The sequence below is a fragment of the Argiope bruennichi genome, chromosome 8 (genome assembly GCF_947563725.1).
Source record: "Argiope bruennichi chromosome 8, qqArgBrue1.1, whole genome shotgun sequence".
Taxonomy (NCBI): domain Eukaryota; kingdom Metazoa; phylum Arthropoda; class Arachnida; order Araneae; family Araneidae; genus Argiope; species Argiope bruennichi.
In genome coordinates, this window is record NC_079158.1 from 34,473,393 (window position 1) to 34,494,230 (window position 20,838).

The 20,838-nt window shown below is 29.0% G+C and overlaps 1 protein-coding gene across 2 annotated transcripts in view; it reads left to right on the forward strand.

Moving 5' to 3' along the window:
- LOC129981538 (cell adhesion molecule Dscam2-like) overlaps window positions 1-20,838 on the forward strand; it is an 833,489-nt gene that overhangs the window by 632,430 nt on the left and 180,221 nt on the right. For both annotated transcript variants that reach the window (XM_056092410.1, XM_056092411.1), the window contains exon 6: window positions 20,156-20,331. In XM_056092410.1, coding sequence (XP_055948385.1) covers window positions 20,156-20,331 — 176 coding nt within the window. The remainder of the gene's footprint in view (window positions 1-20,155; window positions 20,332-20,838) is intronic.

The following is a 20,838-nucleotide window of genomic DNA, read 5'->3' on the forward strand; positions in this document are numbered from 1 at the left end:
AAACTGCTTGCTTTTCTGCGTGGGATCAAGATTATTCAATTTATAGAGATCATAGCTTCATACTTTCTTATGTATCAGTATTTATGTATAAAACTGCATCTCTTTAGGCCGAAGCACAACCTCGTTGCCTTTCTACGTGGGATCATGGCTATTCAAATTCATAGAGATCGCAACTTCATACTTTTATAAGTATCAGTATCTCTGTATAAAATGGAATCTCTTTGGTGGAAGCACAAACACTTTGCCTTTCTACATGTTGTAAAGACAGCTTAAATTCATAGAGATCATGATCTCATACTTGCGTAAGTTTCAATTTCTGAACATAGAATGGAATCTCTCTAGGTGGAAGCACAAACTGCTTGCTTTTCTGCGTGGGATCAAGATTATTCAATTTATAGAGATCATAGCTTCATACTTGCTTATGTATCAGTATTTATGTATAAAACTGGATCTTTTTAGGCCGAAGCACAACCTCGTTGCCTTTCTACGTGGGATCATGGCTATTCAAATTCATAGAGACCACAGCTCCATCCTTACTTATATGTTACACTATTTCCAATAGGTAATAATTTCACTTCAGGAAGGGAAAACATTTCACCAAATGAGTTTTCCTTAAGAAAGGTTATCTTCAAAAGCAAACAATTCAGCTTATACTCAATGCATACATCATCTATTTACGTCACTAGACTTGATTAAGTATGTTTCGAGTAATTTTTTGTATAGTCTTTTGATCTCTGTTTCCTCCCTCAGGTCCTTTTCAAGCTTAGAGATTTTTTTTTAAAAATAGTATCTCTTACTTTTCTTTCTGATATTACTGATAACGGAATCGATGGCATCATGTATCACTATATGTAAGCTATTTCTTCACTGTGCCACCCAAGCTCAGATTTGAAAATGTTTCTTTACATACAAACTTAAGGAAACCTATTTGTACTTTAATTTTTTAATCAAAACATAATTCTATTCACTCTTTTTCGTAACTATTAATAGACATTTTATAAATTAATGCAATAACAATAAACTCAACGTATAATATTTTAGTTTATTAACTTTAATCTTTTTTTGTCTTATGAAAATAAGAGAAATTACACTTAAACTATTTTATTAGTACTTCATAACTCATTAAAAGAAACATTTTTATACATATTATTTCTATTTGAAGCCGCTGCTTTCAAGAGTTCTTTAAATTGGCTTGGGATAGAATTGTTTCATAAGACAAAAAAATCCACAAAACATTATTAAAAATACTACACCTTCAATACGCATATAGCACTTTTATCGAACATTTGCTTGAAATTTAATAGAATAGAGCTTTTATAAAAGTCTGCGTCTATTTCAATGCAAAACATTCCAAACAAAAGCACTGAAAGGGAAAATAAATACGCATTTATGCCTTTATTTCTCTGTCATTGAAATGAAATTCATTGTTTTCTAGCTTCTATTATTTCCCCCATCCAAATGTTACGAATAAGATCGGAAATAACTAGTGTCTAACGTATCTATAAAATTCCAATGCCACTATTGTTCAAATTCCTCAGAGAATAATCTTTGTTTCCTGAAAGCCTCCATTCAGGAACGTGTGGCATTTATTATCACGTAATACCGCATACATCGAAATCAATGTTTAGCAAATATGTTGTCCAATGGCTGGTTGTACTCTTGTGTTCCCTATCTGTTTGTATAGACGGTTGAACAACAAATCTGGACAGTTCATCATCTCGAATACCAAACGTAATGTGAATGAGGATTCAGGTTTTGAAGGGGGATTAACCTTCCTTTAATAGAGGGGAAGTAAATATTTCCGTAATGGCGTGCTCGAGTCGGCGGAATGAAGGTATTACGATAGGATTATGAACCTAAGTGTATAATGCTGGAATTTAAGTGGGGTACATCCATAATGGATAACTCCAATTAAATTAATTAATTAAATTGCTGACCAGACTGGAAAATATTTCATTACAAAACTCATTAAGTGGAATCCACATCTCCGTGAAAAAAATGAATTAAAATGGATTTTCTACGTGATCTCTGATGGATTTGTAAATTATAATTTTCTAGCCAATTAATTTTGTTAATGTTATTTATTTATTACTGAATAGGGACATGGAAAGCAATTTAATAATAATAATATTTCCTTTACGAATATAAGGAATATAAGATAAATATTTCAGTTATTCAACAATACAGTTGTAAATGTATCGAAATTTTAATTCTTATCATAAGCGCAAAAAAAGCAAGTTGCATCGAATTTTAATTTTTTTCAAATTTAATCTTTTTTCTAATTATTTTCTTTTTTCTAATTTTTTTATAATAATTACTAAAGCAAAATAATCAACGGGATATTTGCATCCAGAAGTCTGCATACATGATAAGTTTTACTGAAATATTTTATCTAAATGCGACTTAAATAAATATTGAATGAAGGAATCAATGCAATTTAAATAGCATTTTAATTTAATGTCATTCTATGGATTTTGTCTAAGTTTTTGAAGAAAATTGTATTTAAGATATTTGAAAATTATATTTTCGTTCTGAACAGATAAAATTTTATTGCTTTTCAATATTATATCATTCTTTTCAACTGCTTTACATTTAATATCATATTATACGAGATGAGAAATAAAGAGATTGTTATATTGTACATTTTAGAGTTTTATGGTAGTTATAATGCTTTCTGTTTGTTTCCTTCATTTGACCCTTGGTCAAGGAATTTTTATTAAAAATATTTTCCTTTATTCTCTACACAATTGAAAGAATATGTTCTCAATAAAACAATGTTATGGAAGGATTATGATAAAGGGAGCAATCGGGTACAACAAATTCTGTTGATGCTGCTTCGTTCAGTGGTGGCGGAATGATCGACCATACATAATAAGTACTGGAAGCTATCGTAATTGATGTAAAGCTGTTGAACAAAGAAACAATAACAGGTAATTACATCATAATCAAGTTCTGAAGTGGCAAATCATTTGAACATCATCAAAGGATTGACCAATAAAAAAGAATCATAGGCCAGAGAAACTAGCATCAAACTGGCTAACTGCTCCAAAAGGTTCCTAAGTTGAAATGTCGAATGTCAGTATAGTTCTCAAAAAGAAAATCTGATATCGCTGGTAATACTCTGGGCTATGATTACCGTTCTGATCAACAAAGCTAGTAGGTTATTTACACATAAGTAAGTTGGTCCCTAATCGCACGACTCAATTTACACTCACGGAGAGTATGTTTATGTTTTGGAATTAACTGCTCTGTAGGACTCGTAAGGTTGGTTTACATTTCCCCGATCAAATCACAGATAAAAATTATATGCATCATCAACCATGAGATCACATTGGGTGTTCACGTGACGAAGGCTGACCAATCATTCGTCAGTTAGGCAGGGAAGCTGAGGATTGGTCAATGATTATTTGATTCTCCGTTGCTTCTATTGTTCCATTCCATCGCCTTCTTAGACGAAGTCCTTTACATGTTCAAAAATATGAATCAAAGCAAGGCAAATTGTAAATATGCTCTTCTTTATTTTTTTATTGCCAGATTTCTATATTATAATTACTCACTTACCTATTTCACTTGTCTTCACGACAATTTCCTTCGTTTTATTTGAAATATTTAAATTTTTACCAGTTTTAGAAAGAAATTTTTAACCTTATAAAGGAATGTCTTCCCTATTTGTCTCCCATTTGCTGCACAAAAAGCCTATAATTTCTCAGAAAAAATATAGTAAAAATTCCAACTGCAAAATAAGTGGTCGCAAGAATTCAAAAACAGCCTCCCGTTTCCTTAAGAATTTTCTCGCCCAAGAATGTTGGGAAGGGCATATCCACATGAGCATTCTCTGTTTTAGATGTAAACAAATAAATATTTTTTTTTTTTGATATTTAAGTTGCAAAGCACACGTGATCACAAAAATAATCTCACGATAAAGGAATGCTTGCGGATTTAGTAAACAACTTTTCAGAAAAGACAGAATCTCGGCCTCTTTGAATTGTTTTTAAGTTAGTTCAGTATTAAAGTTATAATCTATTTAAAGCAAACTCTTTCAAAAAAGTGCATAAAAAATTAATTTTTGCGGAATCTGTAGTTGCAGTGTTTAAAATTAAAAGATTATCACTTTTAAATTAAAAAAAATATCAAGGCATAATAATATACCAAAACTGAAATAAAACACATCATTATCGTAATCAGTACAGTTACAACTTACCAAAATTAAAATTAATAATTCGTAATCATTACAAAAGATATATTCATAAGAATTAAAAAAATTCTTTTTATTAATACCACACAAAACATCACACAGGTAGCATATTGGTAATAAATATATGTAACAGCCTAAAATGCTCAGAATAAACCTGCAGGAGAGAGACTTGAAACGACCACTTATCCCTCTCGATTCGTTTATGACTCTCACTGACTTATTTTAGCTTTGTCTCTCGGGTTATTTTTCATAGTTTCTGGGACAAAGCAAAGACCTTTCCGAGAAGAAAACTTCGAAACTTGTGTCATAATGGAGCTTCGGCTGAGATTCATGTAGTTGCTGGAATCTTCTATTTTGTCATCAAAGCCAGTGCTCGTTGGCTCGGAAAACGGTGATTTTTGTATTTTGTATGTTAACAACGTTTTGTATATCGTTTTATATTTTGTATGTAACAAATTTCGACATCGTCTCGAGTACAAAATTTAATTTTTATTTGGCATTGGTGAAAATTCTTGAACAATACATTTTGCTTCATGAAATTATTCAAGAATTATGTTGCATTTTTTTTTCCGTAAAAACCTTAGATATATTGCAAATCAGTGTTCAACGAGGGACAATCGAATAGTTGATGTGCCTTTGTGATTTTCATCAATTTGCTTACGGCAACAACAATTTCTTCTATTTTCGACGTCATCTCGAATACCAAATATAATTCGAATAAGTATTCAAGTTTTAAGAGGGATTAACAATTCCTTTAATAGAGGAGAACTAGATTTTCCTCGATAGCGTGCTCAACTTGGTTGAATAAAAGTATTAAGTTCGGATTACGAACATAAGCACGTAATGTTTGAAATTAAATGGAAAACACATGTAATAGATAAATCTTATGACATTAATTGAATTGTTGGGTATACTGGAAAATATTTCATTATAAATCTCATTATTTTGGGTGTGCAGCTCAGTAAAAAATGAAATAAGAGGATTAATTTTCCATGTTTGATGGATTTGAGTATCATAATTTGCCTCTTAATTAGGAGAATTCAAACATCTCATGAATATTTATAAGGGCAACGATAGATTTTTATAGATTTTATAAATTCGCGCAACAAACAAACAAATGAATGAATAAATAAATTCGCCATTCGAAGGATGAAAAATAAATCCTTTTAGTGTCAAATTTTCGTGTTTCTAATATAGAAGTGTTCTTCATAATTCTGTTAATGAAATTAAAATGAATCCTAGTTTAAAAAAACATAAATGTATTGTGTTTTACGTATTTTTATTAATGAAGTAAATTCTCAGACATGTGTAACATAGCAAACGATCAATGCTAATTTGCATTTGTAAGCCATCATGGATTTATCAAAAAAGATAAAGGGCATGGCAGCATAACAAAGCAAATGAAGTATGCTGCTGATTGCTTTGTAAACTTATTCGGTTAGAGGTAAAAGTCTGACGACAAATGAATTGATCATTCCTTTTATTGAATGTGAATGACAAAATTCTTTAATGATTAAATCTATCATTCGCATTTTTGTTGAACATTTTAAATAACCATTAAATGTCTTGAAGTAATGATTCAATGATATATGATATTTTGGATTATAATTAATTCATGACTTTAAATAATTGAAGTAATTTTATTTACTTTTCTTTTTTGTCCGATTCTGCCATTATAGGTAAAAGCGTACCAAAATATTGTAATTGGTTTTTTTAGACACTAATGTGAAACACAATAATAGCAATTAAAATTTATATTCATATTTTTAAGATGGCGTAACTATTTTTTTACACTAGCACATTTCTAACTAGTAAAGTAGGCAGGCGTCTAGGGCAGATGACAGATCAGTTACTTCAATGCGAATTATAAGAGATATCAACTTATTTACTAAATAATGTAAAAAATGTTATGAACTAACCGCTTTTAGTGACTAGTTGATTCAAGGGAAATATTGGCTGCGGTCACTTTGAATTAAATCTCTTATACAAAATTAATAATTTTGATTACTCCAAGAAAATATTTTTAAGCTTCAAACTGTGAGAGATATCAAGATCTTAACATTTTAATACTTTTACACTTTCTCTGTTCATTACGTATACGAACCGTTCTAATAAAATTAAGTTCCATGACATTACAGTGCTATTAAAAATGTAACTTCTTTCTTCTAAATTTCGAGGTACTGTAGCTTCGCTTTCTAATTCTTCATGTAAATTACAAAATATTAAACATAACCTTCTTTCTTTTGCTCTTATTCCCTAAAGAAAATCACGCGCATAAATATTTGACGTAACAATGAAAATGGTGCGAATTTCAATTCACCCATGAAGTCAGTTGTTAAAAATTATGCAAAAAAATTATTTTAATATATTTCCAAAACTCTTGAAAAATTTGTATTACTAAACAGATATCATTAAAAAGACAATCTTTAAGATTTAAAAAGGATATAAAATTTATTTGTTATCTTGTTATCATATTTTAAAAATTTAAGGTGCAAATTTATCTTAATTTGCAACTAAAATTTCAAAATTATACTTCGAAGCGCATATCTTCATCCTCCAAAGTATATATATATATATATAAAATATAATATAATATAAAATTTGTCAGCTCTCTGCGAAATGTCTAACCTGTAAAGGAGCATCATACAGTACTGATTATAAAATAATTTAATAATATTAACACTTTGTCAAATTTGGTCAATTTGTAATATTTGGTTAGATTCATATATTTAGATTGGTTAGATTCATATATTCATATATTAACTGCACTTATAAACATCTAAAGTACATAATATACTTTTTTTAATTATAAGGGCATGAGCATGGATTACGAGTAATAATGAATTATAATAAATATAATAACATATATTATCCTGAATTTATTAAAATAAAAAAACATGATCATGACGTTTAGGATTAAATGTGTTGAAATGTGAAACTAAATTGACCAGTTTCTTAATAGTATGCACAGTCTAGCCCTGTACAGGTCATAAATCTCTCATTGTATCTTTACAGAATGCTTTGCATCGTTTTGTTAAACAAAAACCGTATGAATTTATATTCAAACGAGAAATAATTTCAGAAGACTAGTTTTGCAATATGAAAGATGTAGTTCATGCTTGGATTCCTAAAATCCCTATTTTTCTAATAAATTAGATTCAAAGCACCCTTCTGGCCTCATTTTGTACGAATATGGTGGGAAGAGGTGAATACTACAGCGAGATATTTCACCCCTCCTCGTTGGCATGAACCCAAAAGACTCCATATTACACATGACAGACTATTCATATAGAACCGATCACCAAATAAATAACGGAAATGGAGAAAAAAAATCCCAGTGCCAAACAATCTTTTTCTTTTATATGAGAGTATAATGCATCTTCAACGTCATTTCATACTTTCGTTAAAGTATCTCTAATGGTCTTGTAAATATATTTCTTTGAGAAAAAAATTGTTCTCGATGATGTGAGCGATGATGTAGGGGCAATGCAGTGGATATGACGTATATTTTATACTCTTCGCGTCGTTCGGAGAACAGCAGGAATGGTTGCCAATATAATATGAGAAAAAGTATTTTTCAAATGAAAGTTTTTAAAAAATCTATCAATGAATATAAAAAAAAGTTCTTGGAATTCTATAAGTTTTCCAAATATTCTGACAATTTATTAACTGTGTGTCAAATCAAGATGTTATATATTTGAGATTCTAGTTGTAATACGTTATAAAAATTTTTGATTAAATAATAATATGAATAAAAAATTAATTTAACCCTTTAAAGGGTTATTTTTTTCTAGTCATATTATGTTAAAATATTTTTAGGCTTGAAATTAGAATAATAAACAGGATGCATTTAGCTTATTATATAAAATTAATTTGATTGATTAATTAATTTGGTTAATTACTAATTAAGTAGCAAATCAAGACACATCATTTTGTGTGAAATAAAGAACTAAAGTATCTAAGTTTCTGTCTTTCTAAAAAATTTGTCAGAACTGATGCCAACCTACATAAATTCATACAAAAATTGATAAATTTGGTGGGAAGCATACATACTTCCCACGGCCCTAGAAAAGGTTAAATTGTTAAAAGTAAGTCTCTTTATAGCATGGGGAAAAGTAACTTCTTTTTAAAAGATGGAACATTTCATAATATGGATTAGTTTTTAATACTTTAAATTTTGGATTTATGTTTAATCCTCCGACTGCAACTTTTTAAATCGTTATTTAGGTGTAACCCTTCCAAACATGCTCATATTTAAAACAAAGAGAACTATTATTATAAGCTACCTGATATTAGCACGGTATAGTTTAATTAGATACTATATTAACACAATATAGTTTATAAACTATATTATAATATAATTTAAAAGATAAATACGCCAATCTGCGAAAATCTTGGAATGTAGTAAAAATAAATATCTAATAATCAAGAACAGGAGGATAAGCAGTTGGAAAGTTAAAAATATGAATAAAATGCGGAGTTTTTTCCCTTCAATATTTTATTTCCTATTTCTATTGTCGTAAATTAAAAAGAAAATTAATAATATTTTAACAGAACATATAAACAAATATATATATTTATATAAACAGATGTTTTCATTATAATGTCGTTTATTAAATGAAAAAATTTTTTTATTTTAATAATGCTATGAGGAAAGAAAACTAAATTTTTTGAAAATAGTAATGGATATTTGTGATTTCTTTTCATTTCAGATATGAACATTCTGTCTCATGATCATACGATATATGAAATAAATATTATAAAAATTTATTATTGGTTGCGAAGAATTCAATTCTTTCAACCTATTCTGAAGTACTGAAAATTGAGATTGTGTTCTTTGTTAAAGCCAATATATTAACATTTGAAATATTTTGAAATCAAAATTTGTCTAGTTCTCAAATTGAGATTTTAATTCAGATTCAATCTGAAATACTAAATTGTTAATTTTAAACTTTTAAATTAACTTCAAGTTGCAATAACAGTAATAAGCAAGCAAAAATAAGAATTTTTAAAATTAGTGTATTATTAACTAGACAGTTTTCGCAACCAACTGGTTCGCCAATAATATTGGCTGCATTTGATATCAATTAAATCCCTTATGCATAATTACATGCGCATGATTCCACCAACAGACTATTTGTAAGCATCCATTTGCCTTACATGTGCTCTATCCTTTATATAGATGAGCTTTCAACTAAAAACAAGAATCGTGACACCATAATGCTATTCATACAGTTGTAGCGAATTATAATGAGCGAGGATAGAACCTGGGACCTTGTGGTTCACAGCCGAGTAACATAACCACAATACAAAAGCAATTGCCCGTGTAGCGTAGCTGTTAACTGGCTTATAAGCTTTCCCTACATAGTAATTGTTCGATTCATCTATCCTCTGACTTTCTCAGTATTGTAACTTTATTGTTTTCTAAAGTACAAAAATTTTAAAGTGGAATACTTTTTCCTTAGCTTTCAACAATGGGAAGAAATCATGCTTTTAAATGTTTGATTAAATTAACAAAACAATTTTGAATATCAGACCAAAATTGAAATCTTTCGTTAAAAGTTAAGCAAATTCAAAAAGAAAAATAAATATCAAAATTCGGAAAAATTTGCATGGTTATTAAATTAGTATTGCTAGAAGAAGAATTTCTTTCAATTTTTCAGAGGTGTAAAATTTATTTTTGTGTAATAGTATTTTGAAACTTATTGCGAAAAAACACCAAAATTCTGTTTAATTTCCATTAAAATTCGAAATAGATTTTTTTTTAAAAAATTGCTTCGATTTGCAAATTTCCAGCCACCAAAGTATATGTGTATTAAAGTTTGTACTTTAAAAAAAATGTATATACAACGGCGAAGCACACATAGACATATACACCTATTATCCTTTATTAGTAGTAAAGTTAAAATTTCATGAATCACTTTATTTGCCAAATACTCAAATTCTTTATATTAATGAGAATATCAACCATATCTGTTATTGGGAAATACATTTATACAATTATTTCAAGAAAAAAGTTAATTCTACACTTAGAATATTTATTTGTGAGCCTTTTCCAAATTATATATATATTTTTTAAAAATTTCTTTTTATGGTTTTAGTAATCAAAGTAACAGACATCTTCGAGAAATTTTATATAAATCTTCGATCTTTTTATTAAAAATTTTATAGCTATATATTTACATTCAAACGGGAAATATTTTTTACAGGTGTGATATTTACATTAAGTTCTTGTTAATGCATAATTAACTGAAATCCCAATATTTTTCATAAATGAGATTCACAGAACTTCTTCTGGCCTCATTCTATACGAATCTAGTGTGAAGAGATGGATGCTACAACATGATATTTCACCCCAGCTCGTTGGCATGATCCCAAAAGATTTCATATTATACACGACAAAGTTTTCGTATAGAACTGAACAGCAAATAGATAACAGGAAAATAGAAAAAAAAAATCCCAGGGCCAAACATTCTTTCTACTTTCTGCAAGCATACGATACATCTTCTGTGTCACTTCATGCTCTCGTGAAAGTGTCTTTGATGATTTTGTCGATATATTTTTTGCTAGAAAAAAGTGGCCTTTGATGGTTTGAGAAGTATTGCAGGGGCAATGCACCGGATATGAGAATCAATTTAAACTCTTCATGGTGTTTTCAGAGCAACGCGAGAATTTGAAAATCCAGCATGTGTATAAAAAAAGGAATTTTTTTTACGGATGAGCCGTTATCATAAAATAAAAAGAAAAGATACCACGCATGAATCCAAAAATGTGTTAGGGACATGTATTTCTCATCTGTTCTGACAGCTCGTTAAAGAGTTTTATATCATAACACTTTATTTTCAATATGCAGTCATAACAAGTGTGAGGAATTTTAGACATCATGCTTTAAGGAATGAGCATATATGAAAACTTGTCAAAGTTATTTAAAAGTATACTAAGCGATAACGTATTGTAATTTCTGTTCTAGACATTTTTTTTACTTGAAATAGTTACATTTTATTCAAATATTTCCTTTTTCTTTCAAGGAAACATTGAAGCTGAATATTCCATCTTTAAAAAAATTACTGTTGATTCTTATAAAATTAGACATTATGTCACCATCTTTTTCCATAGACATTACACCCACAGAAAAGTTGAGTTAATGTTTAAATATATTAATAATGAGAGACAGTTTTTTTTTTCAAAATGTATTGTTTGTATTTTTGTTACTTATAAAGAAAAACTTCAAAAGTTTAATGTGTTTTTAATACACACACACACAAATATATATATATATATATATATATATATATATATATATATATATATATATATATATTATAATATACAAGAGAGTCAAAAAGTAAAGGAACATTTCAGAAAAGGTTCATTTATTCTAATGATTGAAAACTGAAACATACATTATTTTCCTACATAACCACCCTGGACTTCGACACACTTTTCCAAACATTTCACAAGTTTTTTGTTTCCATCGAAAAAATAAGTTTTTCGGTTGTATCTGCAACAAATTTTTCACCGTATCAATGACTTCTTTATCCGTTGAAAATCTTCTTCCCCTTAGCGCTTATCTTCAATGGTCCAAACATATGAAAATCATTTGACGCTTGGTCAGGACTGTATGGCAGGCGTTCCAGCACTTCGAAGCCCAACTCTTTTATTGTTGTTGTTGTTATTGTCGTTTCTTATGGCACTTGCCGTGGACAATCCCGTTGTTACGAAGACAGCGATTTTAAGCCGGTGGGGCGCGTCTCTTGTTTTTATAGTAGCGCCAACTAGGGACAAGATTACGACTTTGCTACTCACGCATCACTCATTCGCTTGCACAACCCTTTTTTACAGGCGGGCGCATTCACACATCTCACAGATAGAACAACGGAAGAACAACCATGCCCGAACCGGGACTCGAACCCAGGACGCCCAAATCACGGGGAAGACGCACTACCCCTATGCCAGGACGCCGGCCTTTTATTGTTTCATCCAGTAATTGAGCAGACCCACCTTGCACTCACTTTCCGAAACCTGAAGATGGAATACGCTAAACCATGATTGATATGTAAAGTATTGGCGATTTCGTCTACTTCGATTCTTCTGTTTCCCATCATCATACCCTCAATGACTATCAAATTCCCCTCGCTGGTTAACGTCGATGTCCTGCCCCGATCTTTTGTTGTCACATTAAGAAATTCTTCTCTGTTTGAAGAGCTCTATCCATTCGTAGATCTGTTTTACGATAAACAACTGTCACTATACTGCGTTTGCATTCGACGAATAATATTTTGATGCAGGTTTGATACCTTCCGCATACAAAAAGCGAATCACTGTCCTCATTTCTTCCTTGGTGCAGATCGAAAATGTAGCTGCCATATGTAACGGTCTGCCCCACTCCAGCGATTAATGCGGGAATAACAGTGATATGTTGCATAGAAGTGTTGCCTACTACACAAATACAGCATTGGATATTAGCCGTGTTACCAAACCCTTCAAAAAGAAATTGCTAAAGTCCATTTACTTTTTGACATTCTCTCGTGTATATATAATATAATGTTTAGTTCATATCAATAGTTTTATAAACTTAATTCCGAATGTTTTCATTCCAAAATGTAAAAATTTAAATCGAAGCACAAATACTGGTTATAAATATGTATTGAGATATGTAGATTTCTTTTAATACAACAAGGTATTTGTTTAATCCATAAGAATAATTATATTATGGATATGGATATAATAATAATTATACTTAGATCAGAATGCTTTGTATTTAAATTCTGAGATATAAATTCTCTGGTTATATATATTTATTGGGCTATGCAGATTTCTATAAATATAATAAGGGAACTTCAGAATAGTCAACGATAACTTTTTTAATTAATTTTTACAAATTATTAATTACTCGGAAATCTCGAAAATAGATTCATTTTCAATAATAAATAAACAAAATTAAAAATAAATGTTTGCAAAAACAAAAATATGTACTTCAGAAGTAAACACTCGCAAAACATGATTTTAATATTTTGCATGAGAATCAAAAGAAGTTGCAAAAAATAATAAATCAAATAATGTATTTAATTTTGGATTTTTTTTTCTTTCACTTTTCAGCTATGATAATTTACTTATCAAAAAAATTCATGGGAGGATATTGAAAATATGAATTCGACTGGAATTATCTTCTTGCCAAAGCATTTCAAGCCAGCGAGATACAGTTATCTAATTTTTCAAAATGCAATGACTATTAAGTGTAAATTTGAAATATGCATTTCAAGAGTATAAATTTCAAATTTGCAGTGTAGCAAATAGATAATCATTAATTTATGATTATATGACGGAAATTCCAATTTCTGAAAGAACTGGAAATGAAAAAAATTCCGCTCCCTTATCAAAAAGATTATATCATTTTTTTATTTATTTATTTGCATTAAAATTAAAATTTCAAAAGTTAACATTTCGTCGAAACTTCTATAGAACAATATATAATATACTACACATAATTAAGTTGAATATGAAATATTTATTTCAAATATACAGATTTTAAATATTTAGTATAACAAACAAATAATTAATAACGTTTTTTAATTTAAAATCCTAACTGATTGTTCATCATTATTCGGAATAACAAACTCTGTCCAGATTAAAATATATTTTAATAAAATTATAAATATAATTTAAAATATTAAAGACCGCCAAAGAAACTATTATTCTCAAACTTAAACCTGAAAAATTCAAGAATTTTTTTAAAAATCTTTTTAATATTAGATTAATTTTTAAAATATAATTTTTTTCTTGGATAAAGAAAAAAATTATCACTACTGAAATAAAAATCATTTGCAGAATAAATATTATTTTCGTATCATTTCGTTTTCCAAATGCACCGGGTTTCTTTTTATTTAGTGGTATGAAAAAGATTTTTAAATATTTAGTGGTATAAAAAATTATTAAATAATGGAATTTTGTTTTTTCCCTGTAAGATTTATGCAATTTCTATAAAAATGTAATAAAATTCCGAATCATTTTTTACGAACTGATAAATTATTTTAGATTGCATAAAAAATTTTATTTGTATTTTCTTTCAACCTCACAATAAAATGACTTTAAATATTTTAATTCTTTTAGTCTTTTAACACAGTCTTTTTTTATAAAATGATGCATTTTTACTAGACTCAAACGAAAAATAATTTTATTTCTTAAGTTAAAAATCAAAACTCTTTTCTGAATTATTCTTATTTTTAACTAAAAAGTAATACATCACACCTATGAAAAATATTTGTCGTTTCCCAAAAGGAAACATTTTTTGTGTCAAAAAAAGAATAAGATTTCTATGAATGCTTTTAAAAACTTCGCCATTTTTTTTCACTAACGCATTAAGATTCTACATTTATTTTTATTTTATATTTTTTCACAAACAATCGAATTATGCATTTGAAACAAACCCTGAAACAAAGAGAGCAAAATGTGAAAAAAAAAATTTCCAAAAGGAAAAAGAAATGATTCGTAGGAAATATCAATTACCTAAATTGGACCTTTTCCGATTTTATAAATTGTGAACCTTAATGAGATGAACCAAAAAAGACAAAACAAAACAAAAGAAAACAAATATCAACAAAAACAATGGCAAAACTTTCCCAAAAAAATGTACGCAACTCTTTCGAAATTACAAGTAATTAGATTTGGTTTGGAGTTTTTTTCCCTTCTTCATTTAGTGTAAATGGCTTTGCTCCAATCCTATTTCTCTTAGCAATTAGACGTATGTATACCACTGGAGAATTCTAAAAAGTCTTTTCTTTTAGTTAAAATAAAAGGTTTATTACTTGAATTAAAGTTTGGGAAGTAATTGAGATAACGAGTTGGATTTCTAAATCTTCATTATAATCGACCAACGTGAACAGGTCTTGTTTAAAATATATATATTTATAATTATAAAGGAATTTGTCTCAAAATCTCGCTTTGTTCTACTTAGAAGTTGTTTTCAAATGTATTACAACAGAAAGTCGTGGATGTACTTCAAGAAATAACTAGATGCCTAACTTAATTATCTTTGCATTGAAGTTACTTTCAAAGCCATGGTGAATTCGAATTAGGTTGTTTACTTCAGTTAAACAAGTAATTGCATTAATATATGTATAATTAAGCTTTTATGATAAAATTTATTCGTTTATAGTATTTTATATTTTGTTTTTCATTCATAAATATACCCAATAAATAGTGTGAATTTGAGAATAGAAGTGGTTTTAAATCTCAAATTCAAATAATACAATTTCAAAATTTACACTTTTGTACTAAATAGTAGATATGTACAGTAATGGATTAAATTTAATTACTTTCTAATTACATTGTGTTGTTTCACAATCTCATTACCAGGTTTCGCCATTTGTATGGAATCAAAATTTAATTCAATTCATAATAAAACGATGGTTATATTTTCTGAAGATTTTAAAATACTATATTATCATCGGGAATCCGCGAGTGCACGGAAGTTCAGATTTCCACCAGATCAAGAAGAGAGTAAAATTTGATTTCAATTTTCTATCTTTACAGATATAAAACAAGTAAAGCTGTTTAAAGAATAATAACTCGTAAACAAATGAAGATAAATATTATACATTTTGCATCTAAAAATTATGAAATGAACTTTTTAATCTCAAAATTATAATTTATAATTTGCTTAATTTGTAGTTTAAATCGCTAAAGGACTTTGTACTTGGTTCTGTAATGTATATTACAGGTAGAATAAGAGCTTGAAAGTACTGAATACTACCTGTTTTGGGGACTAGCTACTTCTCCCTAGATACTGATTATTTTTAATACCAGTTCAAGCGTTTAGATGTAATTTGTTTTTAATGATACGGTCAAATTAACAGACATTAAAGCTTGGTTATTTTAACCTTAACTGGGGTCGTGCGGTCTGTGAGACCGCAAGCGATGGATTTTCTGTCACCCCTATTCTATTTTTAGCTCAATTGAATGGATTGCTCTTGTAGCTTCCTGTTTTATGACCTTGAACACACGTGCACTTTTTCAACCGATTTCAGAAGAGGTTTTTAAAAATAATTCAGTTCTTTCTTCGAGCGCGGACTCTTAGACCGCATCTCCCTGTTAGTGTCCCAGTGATAAACAAGGCTTAGCAAATGGCGCTAAAACTTGGGGCAAGAAATATCATCCAGTTTACTTATTCTTTTATGAAGCAGTGCTCCAGACACTTTTAAATGAAGAATAAAGAGATTTTAGTGATAAGGATAATTGTACAGAAGAGTTTTTCGATGAGAGTTTACATTCAACTGATTTTGATATGTATGTTCAAACATAATTAATTTTTCTAGTGATAATGTATTTTGAAAAATCCATAAAATATATTAATATACCAAGAAATAAATATATATACAGAATTTATAGGTTGATTTTTATACTAGTTCTTAACCTGTATGTTTAAAATGCCCTAGGAAACCGTGCTATAAAAGTCACACAAGCCGATAAAAAAAGGGCCGATTTTACCCAATGTCATTTTTTTTTTCATATAATTGTTGAATTTTACATTAAATTTTCTTCTATATACCTTCATATACTGTAAAAATAAATATGATTTAAAAAGTAAAAAGTAATATGCTTTTTCAAGAATATTATTTATTGTAACATGTCATTTGAGAAAAAAATGTATGTTCCAAAGCATTTACTTTTTTCAATGATAATATATTTTAGAAAATTTCTAAAACATATCTATATATCAAGAAAAATATCTGCAAAATATATTGGCAGTTTTTCAAACTAATGCATTCATTAGAAAATTTAATTTGAGTGTAAATGAAATGCGGTCTCGTAGACCGCACCTCCCCAGTTAAGTCCTAAAATTTCAGCTCCCCAGTTAAGGGTTAAATATCTTACATATTTTCTCTTCAATTTGTAGATGGACTTTTCTAATGGTGGTCGTTCTTATGATATCATATATATATTTAAAAATGAAATGTCCAGTTCATCGTTCCTATTTTGCATCTTTTTTTTTGAATTATACTGATATTAAGCAAAAAACCTTCTGCCTTAGCCTTTATACAAGGAAAGAAACTCACACGTTTAACTACTTGATGAAACAATGAAAGCGGTTTGGATTTTAGAACAATTATATAATCTATTGCTGGAATTTAGGCAAATATATATAATTTAAAAAAAAATTGCCAACATTCAGAAAAATGTTGTCTGCTATTAAAATTATATCATTAAAAATACCCTTTTTTTTTTTTTTTTTTTTTTTTTTTTTGCTTTTGAAACGGTGTAAAATTCATTTTTTTGCGAAATAATACTTTTCTAAGTTTTTTTTGGGGGGGGAGGGGGGAATTCAGCTTAATTTTTAATTAGTTCAATACAATTACTCCAAGGTATAAATGCGCCAAGTTTGGTAACTGTAGATCAAACGGTCTGTCTTCAGACAGCCAATGCATACACATTGAACATTGTTTTTAATAGTAGCAAATGAACCATTATCCTAGCTTGGTGACGATTCTGTACCGTAAACTTTAATCAATATTTGTGACTAAATCGTCTCTAATCCTTCCAATTTTTTACATTTTACTTTCAAATATTTAATGAAAATATACATATATAACTTATTATTTACTAATTAATATTTACATCATCATGTCTAGTTCCTATAAAACAGGAAAAAGACTCTACGTATAAAACGCTAACGTACGGGGCACAAAAATCATTCTTATTCCTTATAGTCGAAGACCACCAATCAAATGTAAACAAAACTGTCGTATGAATTTCAGACTTCTTCACTGAACGCTCTCACTGCTGCATTCAATCCATTACTTTGCTTAGTTAATATTATTAGGATTTACTAGACAGGTTCTCTGTACCGCAAAAAGTGCAATTAGTTAGAGGGAAAAAGTCATAAAAGAAATAAAGAAATAGGCTTCAAACCGAAAGTTTCATCGAACATGGAAATAGCCTTACCTATCGGCAGATGGATAATTACTATGACTTGCTTATGGAAATTAATTTATGGATCTTCCAAATTTATTTTAAACTCGAGACATTATTATAAACATTATTGATATCAAATAATATCAATTTGATTTTCATATAATTTTTCCTCTTTATATTAATTATTTTGCAATTCAGTTTGGTTCATAATCTGTTTTGAAATGTTATTATGGAATTCGAATTTAGTTGTTTTCGAATTCACTTGAAAAATTTAGTCGCGTGATGATCGCGACTGAAATTCCGGAAGTGATAATCCTGGTACGATTTTTTTTTTTTTTTTTTGCCAATCGTAACAGAATTATCACTTCCGTTCTTATTTCTTAATATATATGCATTTTTATTTGCAGTAAATTGATTCAATTGAATTCATGTTTCTCAGTAACATCAAATAACATGATTATTTTTTAAGTCATTCTATATTAATCATTTAACAGCCTAAAAAAATCAATAATCTAGACAAGTCAGCTGGTCACCAAAGGCGGCTAGTATTAAAAATATCACTTACTGAAAGTGTGGCAATAAAGGAGATTGAATAGCTAATATAAAGTTTCATATCAATTTGCGATTGCTTAGTGTATAAATAATATTATAAATATATTCGAATTTCAAGAAAAAGATGGAACAAGATTTTAAAAAATGGTTAAATTCAAAACTGATTTTTCGCTTTCAGTTCGAAGAATTTGTTAATCAAAAGAAATCGGTAAAACCAATGGTGAAATCACTTGAAAACATTTTTCCAGAATCAATAAACTTGTGATAATGAAAAGCGCATTATGATAAAATTTAGAAAGCAGTATTTAAAAAGAAAATCAGCACAGTGAAAAGACTTTCTTTTTTTAAAATCACTTTAACTAATTCTGGATCGCTTTGCTTTTCTACATCAGATTCAAAATCGATTGTTGGGAAAATAAATAATTTCAGATGGCTTCAATCGAAATAAATGAAAGCGGTGCAAGTAAATTTGCATCGTTTAATAAGATTGAAATTCTAAGTGAAATTTTGATTGGTTTTTCGAAGCTCGTATAAATTATTTCAATTTGATATAACTTTAAATTAAATAGAATGATTGTTATCAATCAGTAATTCTGTTGTCGATACTGTGAACCTCATAGTATTCAAGTTATTTCGTTAAAGAAGGGGATTTTTGCGCAATTCGTAATATAATATTGGAAGTAGAATTACAAAACTAGCTTTAATTCAATGTAATTTTAAAACATTGAAATCTGCTATCGCAAATTTCAAGTTATCATGTTAAAACATTATTTTATTAAAGTCACCTGGTATCAATCCGGCAGAAAAACAACAATGTTCTTAGATGACTCATATTTAGAAATCATCAACATTTAGAGAAGCAATGGTTTTTGGCCATTTGAAAATCAATAGAGTTTTTAAAATTTTATTCGAGGTCAATTTTATTTTCATAAGAAACCAGTTTAAAATGGTTTGAAACAATCACGTGACTATCAAATTTCCTACATAGGGAATTTACAAAAAGCAATGTATCCAGAATAATAAAGTATCCAGAAGGCACGAATTTTCTTACGGAAAAATACTTTAAAACTCGATGAAATTTTTGTGTTGGGAAGTCGTGCGGTTCGAATATTTTCTTTTCTTGTTTTCTGTTAAAAGTGAAGGGGTGGCGCTCAACCACAGATTCTTAATGATGTTTCTAAGGAGCCTCAGCTTTCATATGATATAAGAATTGGTAAAATTTAACAAGTGGTTGGACCTGGATAACTAGTTATTTGTTGTTATTATTATTGATTTTTTTAATTAAATCAGGATTTCTCAGAAAAAAAACTTGGTGCATCCTGAAAGTTTTTCTTTCTTATTAAAATGGGTCAAAATATACCTTTAATTTCTTGACATAAATTCATTGTAGATGAACAGATATAAAGTAGTTTTGCTCTACATTATTATCAATAAATTGATTTTATTCCTTTACATGATTAACAATTTGTTTCATGATTTTTACATCCTCCTTTGTAGGTGGTACAAGAAAGATGGCGTGAGGCTCGTTCCAGTGAGTGCCAGACCGGGAGTTATTCTCTTGAGTGGTTCTTTGTACTTTCAACAAGTCAATGTAAGAGATTCGGGAACATATGTTTGCGTTGTAAATAACAGCGCTGGTGAAAAGCGCATGGAAAGCACTCTAACAGTGACTGGTAAGAAATTTTACTTCCTATTTTGAATTTAACATTAAATCTGATTTTATTAAGCATATATCTGTCTGTGTGTTACTTTTTGATGCATATGTAGCGTCTTTATTACTGAAATTTTTGATCGTTTAGAAGTCTTTATCATACAAAAGGTATAATTGAGATTCTTGAAAAATAATTATGTATATAATTCATACACTATTGTGCAGAATTCAATTCCTGTTCAATGATATTTGATTCTAATAACCCTTTCTGGTTGATACTTCGTCGGTCTTTAGAATAGTAATTTTGGCCTGTCTTTACAGGACGAAGCCGTTATTTAAATTTCTTAACTACATTTTTACAGGCAACTTAGATACTATGCAAAGATAACTTTTTCCTCTATCTATGAATTGAAAGGTCCGCGGTGGCCTAGTGATAAAATCTCGGCTCGTGAGCCGTAGGGTTTCAGATTCGAGACACAATTCCACCAAAGAACCGTTGTGTAAGGGGGTCCGTTGCACGTTAAATCCG